At 36.5% G+C, this 13,542-nt stretch overlaps 1 protein-coding gene across 1 annotated transcript in view; it reads right to left on the reverse strand.

Annotated features, from left to right (window-relative positions):
- Nucleotides 1-13,542, reverse strand: part of DCC (DCC netrin 1 receptor) — a 1,191,297-nt gene that overhangs the window by 99,977 nt on the left and 1,077,778 nt on the right. The window contains exons 20-21 of the mRNA XM_057527412.1: nt 13,264-13,458; nt 10,456-10,488 (exon numbers count right to left, since the gene is read on the reverse strand). Of these exons, the coding sequence (XP_057383395.1) occupies nt 10,456-10,488; nt 13,264-13,458 (228 nt within the window). The remainder of the gene's footprint in view (nt 1-10,455; nt 10,489-13,263; nt 13,459-13,542) is intronic.

The following is a 13,542-nucleotide window of genomic DNA, read 5'->3' on the forward strand; positions in this document are numbered from 1 at the left end:
TGAACAGTGACCGCGTAGCTATTATGAAAACCAAGGCACTTTAAGAGTGATAGAAGGTGCTATTGTCAATTTTGCCTGGACCCAGGTATCAATTAGGACACTCCTGGACAAAATGGAAATTATATTTATCCTAGACATGAACAATTTAACAAATAAACCCTTAATTCCTGGCTCTTGGTTGACATCACAGTTTGATTCTGGGTCCTGATTTCCTGAGGCATATGTGTAATCTTTTGCAGAATGTGGCAAATGATGGGTAAAGAAAGTTGCCTGAGTGATGTTCTAAAGTAGAAAAAAAGTTTACAAACATTTCCCTCTTCTTCTTTTGCAAGCACCAAAATAAAAGCAGCACTAGGCCAGAATAAAGGCAGCACTAGGCCAGACCAACTGGTATCTGGATTTCTGAGCATGATGGCAGAGGTCAGCCAAAGAAAAGAGAAGAAAAAAACATATATATATATATATATATATGAAATACATATATACACATGTATATGTATTATGAAATATTTCAGAAGCACATTGGTTACTCTTATGAATTCTACCACCACTCATTTTCAACATCTTGCAAGGAACAATGGACTCAAAAGGCAAACACCAGGAGACCAAAGTACCTGTCCAGATCAACAAGATCTTCTGCTCACAGGAAAGAAGTTGGCCTCATTAAAGATTTCAGGTGAGGGGAGCCCATACATTCTTATCTATAGGACTTTAACTACAATTAGTCTGTGTCCCTTTATCTGGTTGCAAATGAAAACTTGTCAACTGCTTCTGATCACACATGTCATAAGCTTCCACATATAAAAAGCTAAAAAGTTTATTAGTTATTGCAATTACTATTCACATAAGTTTAGAGTGAAACTTCTGTTAAAATTGAATTGTTAAGAGAATAAAAAACAAAGATGACTTAATAATATTACTGATATCTTGAAGCAGGATGGTCTCTGAACTGTCTCCGCTTACAAGAATCTCCTTGAATGCATTCTTTCTTGTAGTGTATCTGGAATAATGGCCAGCATATGGGTCTAAGAAATCACTTTTAGATGCAGTGCAGTCTTTATGAAAATCTAAAAAGCATCCTGTTTCTCTAAACGTGGACACTTTCCTGGATGACTAGGTCTTCCCAAGAGCCAGTTCATTTACCAGATGCAACATGGAGGATGAGACAGTCTTGTGTGCATTATAAAGGAGAACTGTTCTCAAAGGCTACTGATGATCCATGAAAGCCTGCCCCACTTGGATGGTCCACAAGCTTATCCCAAAAGCAGCGTGAGGTATGTTTGTGTTTCAGCGAAGTTGCCAAGTAGTACACGGAGAAGTAACAAAAGAGCATAAATGCTCTTTTCTTCTTCAAGTGACTGCATGTTGGGAAGTTGCAACTATAGTATGAAAACACTAGAATGTGAGCATCCTGATGGCTGCACTGCTAGTATGTGTAAATAATAACACTGTTGGAGCACAAAATTTCTTCATTCATATGTCTGTCCATGCTCCATCCATCTAGTCAACAAATGTGTTGAGTGGACCACCCACTGTTCTAAGAATTAAGGATATAAAATGACTATTGCAGAGGCTCATAATTTAGTGAGGGGAAAATGTTAAGTGAGTAATAATAGTACACTGGAATATCCAAAAGTTAAAAAATTATAACTAGGTGACACAATGGAAAAACAGAACGATTGACTACTTCTACCTAGAAAAATGATGGAAGGTATTTCAGGGGTGATATCTGAGTTGAGAATTAAAGGATGAGTGGAAAGGTATCAGGTAGAAAAGAATGAACTGGGTAAGCTTAGAGAAATAGGCAGAGATGAAATAATAAAACTGCTTATATGCTCTATCAAAGTGTCTGGAATTTTTCTTATTGGGGACAGAGATCCACTGAAGGTATTTTAAGCAGAAAAGTGACCCAATTAAATATGCATTTAGGAATATTATTCTAGCTGAGTGTGAAGAAAAAGTTAATTAGGAGAGACCGTTGTAATAAATAGGGTGAGAATAATATTAATTATGAATCCATGACGTAGACATTATTAGTTCCATTGTATAGATTAGTAAACTGTGGCTCAGAAAGACTAACTAATATACTCATTTTAAGTGGCTGAATCTGCCTGACTCTGATGATGATGATTTTATCTTAGCGGGCAAATTAATAAATGAAAGACAAATCCGGAGTGAGTTGGACAGAAATTAGAGCACCTCCTAGAGTTTACAGTAGTGTGAGGGTTTAGTGGTGTGGGTGTGACTTGAGGTGGTGGCTCCGCTCTCAATAGGGCACACAGAACACAACAGACTTTGGAAAAGAAACAAAATAGTTCTGTTTGTCACCATTCAGAGCACTGGGACAAATGAAGGTGACTCTTCAGAAGAGGCGTAACAGAAGTCGACAAATAAAGCTAGGAAAACTCTTTGAAGATGACGGATATTGAAGCCTTATTCCTATTCCAGATTTTTCTTTCCTCTCCCTGACCCACACTCTCATGACTCCTCCTCCCCGCAAGCAAGACATGATCAGCGTTGGCAGCCAAAAGTGAATGTGGTTTGCAGGGCTCTGGATCCAGGGGAGCACTGCTGGTCTTCATAGCCAGTGTAACAGTAGGTACTCAATGTACTGAAAAGTAAAAAAGCCTAAGAACTACTGTGTTGGAGCAGAGAGAAAAAGCAAAACCCAGTTACCAATTTATGTCTTAACCGTAGTGTACTTCTCTGCACAGTGGTGTCCTAATTATGCCCTGAACACATCCAACAATCCTAATTGAGCAGCTTCTTGGCTTCTTGATTTTCCCATTGCAGGATTTTTCTAAATAAAAGTTCAAGTAATCTTTCCCTCTGTAGTCATTTGTGCTCACTCAAGTTCTAGTCACATATTTAAAGTCCAGTCTTGTGTTTTAAGAAGTCTTTTCTGCTGCTACTCACAATGATTCCCATCTAAAACCCTATAACATCCATACTCAGACGGTACCACCAGCTTTAGCATTTCATACTTTTCATGTTGGGCTGGGAGTCTTTATATCCTAACTATATTGCATGTCCTTGAAAATGAACCCATGGAACTGGACTTCTTCCTTATGTTTCACCACACCCAACACAGTGCTAGGTAAATAGTTATAAAGGAGTGGTCAAAAATGAGTCCAACTCTTTTCATACTGCACATTTGGAATCTCAAAAACCCATCTGCACCCATTAGTTTTGATTCTCTCCTTTACATACTCAGAATTACAAGCAGCTGGTGAAAGGCAAGTGTATAAATTTTCTGCTAACAAGAAATGACAGGAAGGGTGGTGGTAAAGAAAAGGGCACAGCGGGTCAGAATCATCTGCAAATGTGACCACCATTTCCTGAATCACAGAGAACTTGGTGTCTTTCTGTTTAGCTTTAATAGATGAATATTAAAGATACATTTTCCCTATTGGAAAAATATTTTTGCATCTTTTTCATCTCCCCCAAGATCAATCACATATACAGTCATCCCTCAGTACCTGCAGGGATTGGGTCCAGGACTTGCCTCGGATGCCAAAATCTACAGATGCTCAAATCTCATAGATGACAGACATAGTACAGGATCCAACATTGGTTGAATCTGCAGGTTTGGAACAGGCAGGTAGGGAGGACTGACTGTACAGTATCCAAAGCCATGAGTACTATTACTTTGGGGTTCTCCAAACTATACTCTGGATTAGATGGTAAAGTCTGTCTTTCCAGATTACTCTGTGACTGTTTCCCAAAGATTTGTGTCATAATTCAATTCAACAAATACTTATCTGGCAACTATAATATGAGAGATTCACAATTAGAGATTGGGGGTGCTTGGAGGCAGGGATGACAATGTCAATGAGACCGGCCCTTTGCCATCAAAGAATTTACGACCTGGCCAAGAGGTTGGGAATCAGAATGGAAAACTATAAGAAACAGACAACATAGCAAGAACTAAATTGGGTGTTATGGACACACAGAAGAATAAAAGACCAGAAAGGTAAGTAAGGCTTCTTGGACAAAAGACAACTGAGAGGAGTCTTAAAAGATGAGGACCTCTCTCAGTAAAGAAAGGGAGAATGTACTGCTAAGACTAACAGAACAGTACCAGTTAGAGCATGGAGTTCTAAAAATACACTTTTCCAAGAGTGATTTGTGGATCTTTGCTAATAGACTGTGACAAATGTGAAGGGATAAACTGGCCGTGAGGCTAGAAGGGGGAATTTGGGGTCAGACAGCCAGGACCTTGAGGTCAAAGAACTGACTTCATTCCGTGACAAACAGTGAACCATCTACGTTTCAGAAAGAAAATTGAGGAGGCAGAATCCAGGACTGATAGAAGTGGGCAGAAAATAAAGCTAGGAACTTGATATTTGGCTGATGTCTACAGCAAAGAAGGACATTCAGCAACATGGTGGGCCTTACAATAAGAACTTGTCTAAGAAATTATTTTGGGACTCCCCTGGTGGTCCAGTGGTTAAGACTCCACGATTCCAGTGCTGGGGCATGGGTTTGATCCTTGGTCGGGGATCTAAGATCCCACATGCCACGCAGCCAAAAAAAAAAAAAAAAAAAGAGAGAAAGATATCTTTTTGTATTAATGAAAATGTCTATCTTTTAGGTCTGAGAAGATTAAAATTATACGATGAATCATGTCAACTTCTGTGAGCAGTGAGTCCTTTTTTTTTTCTTTCTTTCAAAGTTACCTATTAAAACATAAAAACTCCTGAGAGGTTGACTAGGCAGCTTCTTGAACTGCTTGCTGGGGACAGGATAAGCATCTTAACATTTTACCAAAAGCACATTACTTGTTTTTTTTGCCTCTACTTTCTCACCATAGTCATAATTTCCAGAATTGCAAAATTCTGGAGCTGAGCAAAACATGTGAGACTAGCTTTTTCAAGGGGCTGTAGCAAACAGCTGAATAATAAAGTAAGTTGAAATTACACATGATAATAGTCTAAAAAGAGGTTTCATTTTCAATTAAATGACTCCCATCAAGTGGTGCTAAAGGTTTCAATTTTTCAAACAGCAGCCTGGTTGCTGTAATCCAAACCCTGCAAACTCTGGATTGCATGAACTAAATTCCAAGCTTGACTAGACTGCCTTGAAAACCCTATTTCCCTGAAATTGGAGACAATTAACATCCTGTTTATTCATGAGATTAAATCTGCTGAGGTGTAAAATGGCAGGTGTAGTGTTAAGCACTTGGCCTGCATACCCTATTGAGGAAAGACAAAGACCTTTAAACTGGGTGAATTTATGGGGAGGATGTATAAGTTTCATTATCTTGATAACAAAGTAGGAGTCCATTAACTCAGTGCATTTCCAGAAATTATACATTGGCATGAGCAGAGATTCTCAAGTTAGTTAGCCTGGGTATATATCTCAGCCTAACCACTTACATGCTGTGAGCATTTGGGCAAGATTTAATCTCTTGGCGTTTTATTTTCTGCATCTGTAAGGATGTTGTCAGAACTAAATATGATAGAACATGCACAGTGCACAGAAGAGTGATGGATGCACAGTGGGAGTGCTGAAATGTGAAGTGCTACCCTACACGAAGATGCCGTGCCCTGCTTAGGTTTTTTAAAATTTTAATACCAATCCTAAAATTTGATCATCTGAAAACTTAAAAGAAATCAAAGATAATTGGGGCAAAAGTCATCAGTTTACAGGTGAGGATGCTGAGAAGAGTTCAGTCACATGCCCAAAGCCACACAGGTGCTCAGAGTGACAGCATGGTGCTAGAATATTGGGCATCTGATTCCATTCTGGTTCTCTTCCAGCACACACTGAATGATGCTGACGGGAAAGCCCAGAGCATTACCAGCCATTACCATGATTCAGAGGAGAGTAATTCTCTCTCCGTGGTGGGAGGGCCGTTCTCAGCAGGCCGCCTTCATCTGGATCTAAAAACTGGTCTGTGAATTTATGCCTCTTTTCCAGGCCTCCTGTTTTAGATCACCCCTCTGTAGGTCATGGAGAATTAAAGATACTTGATAGTGCTTGAAGCAAGCATTTTCTTCATGATTCATATCATCAATGATACAGATCATTTCATGAAGATTCCTGCCCTCTTTATGGTACTATGTTATGGTAACAGCACCTAATCTATTGCCCCATTGGGTAGGCATGGAAACACACATGAAATTGAAAACATTTGTGTTCATGCTAAGAATTACCAGTTTTTATATTATAGACACCTCAAAGTGGAGAACAACATTTTGGGGTTAAATGGAATCTAAGGATGCAAAGACAATCCTTTAAGATTAAAAATGTGATCTAATCATCACTTTCGGGAATTGGTCATAGTTTATAGTTACTGCTAACCTCCATTGCGACCCCAAAACAAGAAGCTTTTAAAAATGCTTCTGTGAGAAACTCTAAAAGGTTTAAGCTGATTGTCAAAAAACAAAAAGCCAATTATTTTGTAAGTATAGAAACAGTCTACAAAGGAAAGACTATATACTCTGGGAATCAGAGATAAACTTGTTTGAATTCCAACTCTGCCTGCCACTATATTTGAGTGACCTTTTGTAAAACATTACCTTCTGCTTCTTCATTTGACAATCTAGAAGAAAGATAATCAGTAAAAGAGTGAAAGAACAGCTTGATTCTTCAAAGTGGATGCTATGAACTGAATTATGTTCTCTCCCACCCCCAAATTCATATGCTGAATTCTTAACACCCAGTGTGACTGTATTTGGAGATATGGGCCTTTATAGAAGTAACTAAGGTTAAATGAGGTCATAAGGGTGGGGCCCTGATCCGATAGGATTAGTGTCCTTATAAGAAGAGACATGAGTGAGCTCATACTCTCTCCACTATGTGAGGACACAGCAAGAAGGCAGCTGTCTGCAAGCCAGGAAGAGAGCTCTCACCAGAAACCCACCCTGCCAGACCTTGATCTGAGACTTCTAGCCTCCAGAACTATGAGAAAATAAATGTGTTACTTAATGCACCTAGTCTATGATATTTTGTCTTGGCAGCCCGAGCTGACCAAGACAGTGGAGTTAGCACCATCCTCATGTTTCCTGAGATAAAGAATTGTCAGTATCATATATTCAGTGCTGTGGCTTCCCACTTATAACATGACCCCAGATTGAGAGCTGTTTGCTTTGTTCTCTAGAATATTCACAGAGTTGGGGAAAGAAAGGTTGATATTGGGAAAATATACACCCACTTTAGATACAGAAACTTTATAGATATATGTCAAAAGTGTGTGTGTGTGGTTGTGTATGTATATACGTAGCATATAGTGATGGAGACACTTGGTGGTTCAAAATGGGTTTTGCAAGATGGTTGTCTGGGTTTGAATCATGGCCTTGCTACTTCCTAGCTGTGTGTCTACAGGCAAATCACTTAAACTCTCTGAGCTTCAGCTTCTGTATCACTAAAACAGAGACAATAATAGCAACTCTTTCACAGTATTGTTATGAGGATTAAATGAGTTAACACAAGTTAAGTTCTTAGAACAGTGACTGATGGTGAGAGCTCCATAAGGATTAATTCTACCATTACACACTCCCACTCAGACACAGACAGATTGACAGGGTTTTTACCAAATATGGAAAATAAAAAAGGAAAAGTGTCTAAAGCAGAGGATTTCTCTATCTTTTCCACTCACTTCACATAACCCATACAATTTCCCTACCTTGCCTGACCCTCCAAAAGAGTAAATCTGTGGATCATCTCTAAAATCCCATGATTACTTTAAAACTTATTGGCCACTTGTGCCTACAAGAGACTAGAGAAATAGTTAAGATGTGGAACAAGAGATAAGCATATGCTAGATATAATCAATTTACACTTACATAAAGGGGAAAAGGAGTCCTATATAAATCATCTATTATATTCATACTAGTACTACTATTACTCAGAAGAAAATATTTTCCCCAAATCACATGTGATTCAAATATAATTGACTTTTGTTTTCACATTTATGTTCTTCAGGGCAGATATTAGATTCCAACAAAAAGTAATTGTGACAAGAGACCACAGAGATACTTTTTAAAAACAATCAAAACTTTTCTCACTTCCCCTCATATAAGTCAAACTCGATCTCCTGCTTTTCTATTTAGGATTCATCTTTGCAAGGTTAACTCTGACCCAGGGTGCTAAATTTTCTCTCTGAGCAAATTTTCTCTCAACAGAAATTCAGTGCTTGCCATAAATGTAACAGTGGGACCATTCTGCGTGGGAAGGGGGCAAATTGGTCTAACAGCGAGCACAATAATGCATATTCCACTGATTTGCTATGTGCTGAGAGTGGGAATATTCAGAGCAGCTTTTTCCTATTATTTTCACCATTCTTAGAGAGATCTTTAAACTGGGTTATTTTTTGTGCACTTGGTCATCAACTCAGATGACTGATTTTGTTTACAAAGAGTTTTTAACTGCCAACAAATTTTATATGTTTTCTTGTAAAAATGTAAAGATCTTACCTATAATCACTAAATTATATGTTGTCACTCCATCTTAATTTTACAAGTAAATTGAGTTTGATGTAAAACTTAGAACCTATCAATTTGACCAACTGTATACCAGTGGTGATTGAATATGGGACCGAGTAGTAGAATATGTGACAGAATCTTTTTAAGTAATATTAGATGAAGAAAAAGAACAATTTCCCAAATATATTAACACACTCAGGCACTGGCAATAATTCTTGGGAATTCCTTTTGTTCCCAGTAATTGATCTGATTTCACTGTCAATATGAAAATCTGAGTAAAACCATGGAGAGTGTGTGACCGGAGAGACTGTACAAAATATATTTCTTGGTAGCTGAAAATATTATTAAGCAAAACAGTTAACTTAAAAAGTAATAGCAAAAAACAGTTAAAAGGAATCCAGAAACAACTGGAAACCCACTTATTGAGAAGCTTGGGCATGTTGTCACCCAAACGGCTAATAATGTAACTTTTTATCTGGTTCAGTTACTTAAAAAAAAAGTTTGTGTGGTTTCTTTCTCTCTATGCATACTTTTTCTAAATATAATTTCAAAAATTGGGAGTTACCTGCCTGTGGAAATTCCAAATTCACTTCAGTTAAGGAAACTATGTGATGTTCTTTTAATTATTTTTGAACTGAAATAATACATTCTGCTAATTAACTATTCCAGCTTGAATTTGTCTAGCACTAATATTTAATTTACCTAAGTGAATACACACTAACTGCCAATTATTTATCATTAGTAGTTTTACAAATATTACTGTTCAGTAGATATTGGCCTTATGAAAATATTTTAAGTATAAGCAAGCAGGAACAGCTAGGTGATTAATGGAAACATGAACCCTGGGTGGACATTTCTGTGTATTGTATCATTTCTATTACTCCCTGTGTGAAGCCCTAGCCATGTTCTCTTAAGCAGAGGGATGGTATGTGGACCCAGAAATAAACTTGAACACAGGATCATTAAAGATAATACTACTCATGTAGACAACCTGCTACTGTTAGCGTAACTTAACATTCAGATGCTTAGTATTTGTCAATAGTTGGAAAGTATTCTTGTTGAAAAGCATGTTTTCCTGAAATCTACAACAGGATGCCTTATGAAACATGATGCTTACAAGGAGGTTCTGTTGACAGGTGCCCAAAGCAGGACACAACTATACAAGCTGTGGACTCTAAACCAATACTCATGACACTGACTATAATCAGCATTTCCAAACACTCCCTTCTTTGAAGGATATAACATCCTGAAAAAATAAAACTCATAAACTCTTCTTTTTCTCCTTTAGCATTCTACTAATTATCCTCAGTGGAAAAAGAATGGCATCCTAATAGATCAGTCTACAAATCATGGTAATAAATTCCTATCTACCTGAGAGTTGATGGATAACTCTGATTTACCTCCATTTTCCTTTGTGTAAAACCATCCCTGTTACTCTACACAAATCGGCTTTTAGCAAATGAATGGAAGGAGGATAAAATACTGCAAGTCGAACTGGTACCTGATTCACGAAATGAAAGCTTTCTGGCTTCAAAATGAACAAAAGTAATGCCCTAAAAAAAAGCTGACCTAACTTTGTTTTTATGTATTAAAAGAAGCTCATTGTAGAGGAAAAGCACACATGATTTATGAGTTTTCTCTGTCGAGCTATAGAACCTTAATCCAGAGCTCATGAAAGGGTGCAAGAGCAGCTTGAAAATGATGCTGAGCTTAATTATACTTAACGTGAATTATTCAGAAGTGCAGACAGAGACTAAAAATTTATTTCATACAAAGAAGCTTGACATTTTAATTGGTCCTTCAGAATGGAGACAAAACAATTTCCTCTCAAGAAAATTTACATCCTCCCTATCAGAGCCGAAACCTCAGCCAAGCAGAACTTCACTAATAAGATTAATTATCACACTGGTGTCTGCTTCATCAGGTGTATGGCCCAGGTGAAAAGAGGAACAGAAAATAATGACTGAGATTTCTAACAGATAAGATTGATTCAGGGAGGGAAAAATGACAGATTAAACCACCATACCTTGGTCATTAGCCATTTTGTCAGGGTGTTCCACTGTGGGGAAAGAGAAATATTATTAGATTTCGGTAGTTTCCATCAAGAAAGCTGACATTTCAAATCAACAGTTTTGTTAGCGAGTTCTCATATCAAGGCCAATGCCCTATTGCAAAAAAATTGATAAGGAATTCGGTTAATGTGATTATTTTGATTAAATTAGTCATAGAAAGAAATGGAAAATAATTGTTTTGCTGTATAAATGTGTTCTAAAAATGTTATTTGTAACTTTCCTCTAAACATAAACTCAAAATGATCATCATGCAAGTTTAATTAATGATACAATTTACAGTAAAAAAAAAAAAGTGCATGTCATTAACAAGTAATTATCACCCGTATATTTTAGCAAGTTAAGGAAGCTATTTTCTTGTATTCATTTTAAATTTTTCAACAAGAAAACTTTACCAATTCTCACATGAATAGGGTAAAATAATAAAATATTGTAAAGTTTAATCTAAATGGTTTGATTTTAATCCTTGTGAATAAAAGTCTTGAATTGTTCACAACTTGTCTATAGATAAAGATGAAGCATTTGTGAAACACTACCTAGTTACATTTCATGCTCTCACAAAATGAATAACCAGTTTCCTTTCAATTGATCATTTGGAGTGAAACCTGATTTAGACATGAAGTCCTAAAAACCTGGATAGATGAAGATTGGCTCACTTTTCTCCTGCCTCCCCCGCCGCTTCTACTCTGTCGTTAAGGGCTGTCATGCAGGTTGAGGCTGAATGCTTTTTTTGTGCATTCTTGGCAAACTTTCGGATTAACTGTTACCAAATCTAGCTTTTGAATAGCTCAGTCAGCAGAATTCAAAAGTCTTCTATTTATTAGCATACTTTTCCTAGGAGAATTGAGAAATAGACTATCTAGTTATTCTAAGCCTCTTCTTTAGTATGCCCAAGAAAATGGGTAAAAATGTCAATCAGATACATGTTTCTAATTTTTTGGTTGTTTGCCATCATGTTTTATTAAGTTTTTGGCCAGATATGTGGGCATAATGTGGTAACATATTTAAGAGCCAAGTATCCTTTAAAATAACACACATCAGACGTTAAATATGTATCTTTAAATATCAGCTATAGAACATTTGAATTATTTTCAATTGCTAAATAATAGAGGCTTTTGAAATCATTCATCCTCCAGAAAAATAATACTGTTCTCTAAAATGGAAAGGACTTATATGCAGATCATTATGAGGTAGTTACCAGTAGTAATTTTTACACCTGCAAGCATGTAAAGTTTTCTTCTAGTAATCATACCACAAGATATTTTTTTCATGTTGCTACCCTGTGTCCTTAAAAAAAAAAAAATTAATTTTGTTTGAGATTTTCTTTCTTGCCATATCAAAATTTCTTTTAATATATAAGGACAATAGTTCCTGAAAGGAAATATTTAAAGTTGGCAATAGTATGCCATCCACATAATACTATGCTTTTTAATTTTTATTCCCTTACATAAAAAGGCTAAAGTGTTTCATTATATTTTGAATAGAGCCCATATACATGAAATCAGAACAAAATTTCAAAAGAGTTGTAAATGAAAAAAAGTCAAGTTAAATATGTCCGCTTTGTGCTGATGGCAGAAAATGTAATAATGTATCTTTCTTTGACATGCTGGCTTTCATCATAAAAAGATAACTTTTAATTAATTAATTAATTTTATCTTTTTTTTTCCAGTTTCCAATTTTTTTCCAATTATTTAAGAAATAATTGGCGTACATCACTGTACAAGTTTAAGATATACAGCATGATGATTTGATTTACATATATTGGGAAATGATGACCACAACAGCTTTAGTTAACATCTGTCATCTCACATAGGTACAGTAAAAAGAAAGGAAAAAATTTTCTTCAAGATAACTCTTGGGATCTACTATCTTAACAACTTTCCTGTATATCATTCAGCAGTGTTAACTACAGTTATCATGTGTTTATTACATCCCTAGTACTTATTTATCTTATAATTGAACATTTGTACCTTTTGATTACCTTCCTCGAATTCCACCTCTCCTCACCTCCTACCTTCAGTAACTGTAAATCTGATCTTTTTCTATGAGTTTGGTGTTTATCTGTTTGTTTATATCCCATATATAAGTGAGATCATATAGTATTTGTCTTTCTCTCTCTGACTTATTTCACTTAGCATAACACCTTCAAGGTCCATCCATATTGTCACAAATGGTAGGATTTCCCTGTTTTTTTATGGCTGAATAATATTCCATTATGTACATATAATTATATATAACATTATTATATATATATAATGGAATATATATACATATATCACAACTTCTTTATCCATCTATGGACATTTACGCTTTTTCCATGTCTTGGTTGTTGAACATAATACTGCTCTGAACATTGGGATGCAGATATCTTATAGGGTTAGTGTTTTTGTTTCCTTTGGATATATTCTCAGAAGTGGAATTGCTAGATCATATGATATTTCTATTTTTAATTTTCTGAGGAACCTCCATACTGTTTTCCATAGTGGCTGCACCAACTTACGTTCCCCAAACCGTGGACAAGGGTTCCCTTTTCTCCACAGCTAAGCCAGCATTTGTTGTCTCTTGTCTTTTGGATGATGTCCATTCTAACAGGCTTGAGGTGATATCTCATTCTGGTTTTAATTTGCATTTTAATTTCTTTTGAATGTCCACTGTAGTCACGTGACAACAGAGATGGTTTAAGGCAATTCCTAACACAGACTCCAAAACTATTTTATAACAACTCCATAGGAAAAAACCCCGAAATGACAGGAAATGGTTCAAACCTTTCAGAGTCCTGAAAAGGATGGGATCAGAGAGGGGCCCCACTCCTTTCACATTCCGTGCTTGAATTCGAAAGTAATACATAGTGTCAAGGTTGAGATCCATGATTTGATGTGTAAGCCGATCACCACTGATTGTTTCCATAACCCAGTCATCAATTGGAATGTTCTTGTCCAAGGTATAAAACAAGATGTAAGCTGCATGAATAAATGAACACAACTTTGATTACTGTACTGACTACATGCTATACTTCTGCTTCCAAACATCCGTGTGTCCCAAGT

The sequence above is a fragment of the Balaenoptera acutorostrata genome, chromosome 13, assembly GCF_949987535.1.
Source record: "Balaenoptera acutorostrata chromosome 13, mBalAcu1.1, whole genome shotgun sequence".
Classification (NCBI taxonomy): Eukaryota; Metazoa; Chordata; class Mammalia; order Artiodactyla; family Balaenopteridae; genus Balaenoptera; species Balaenoptera acutorostrata.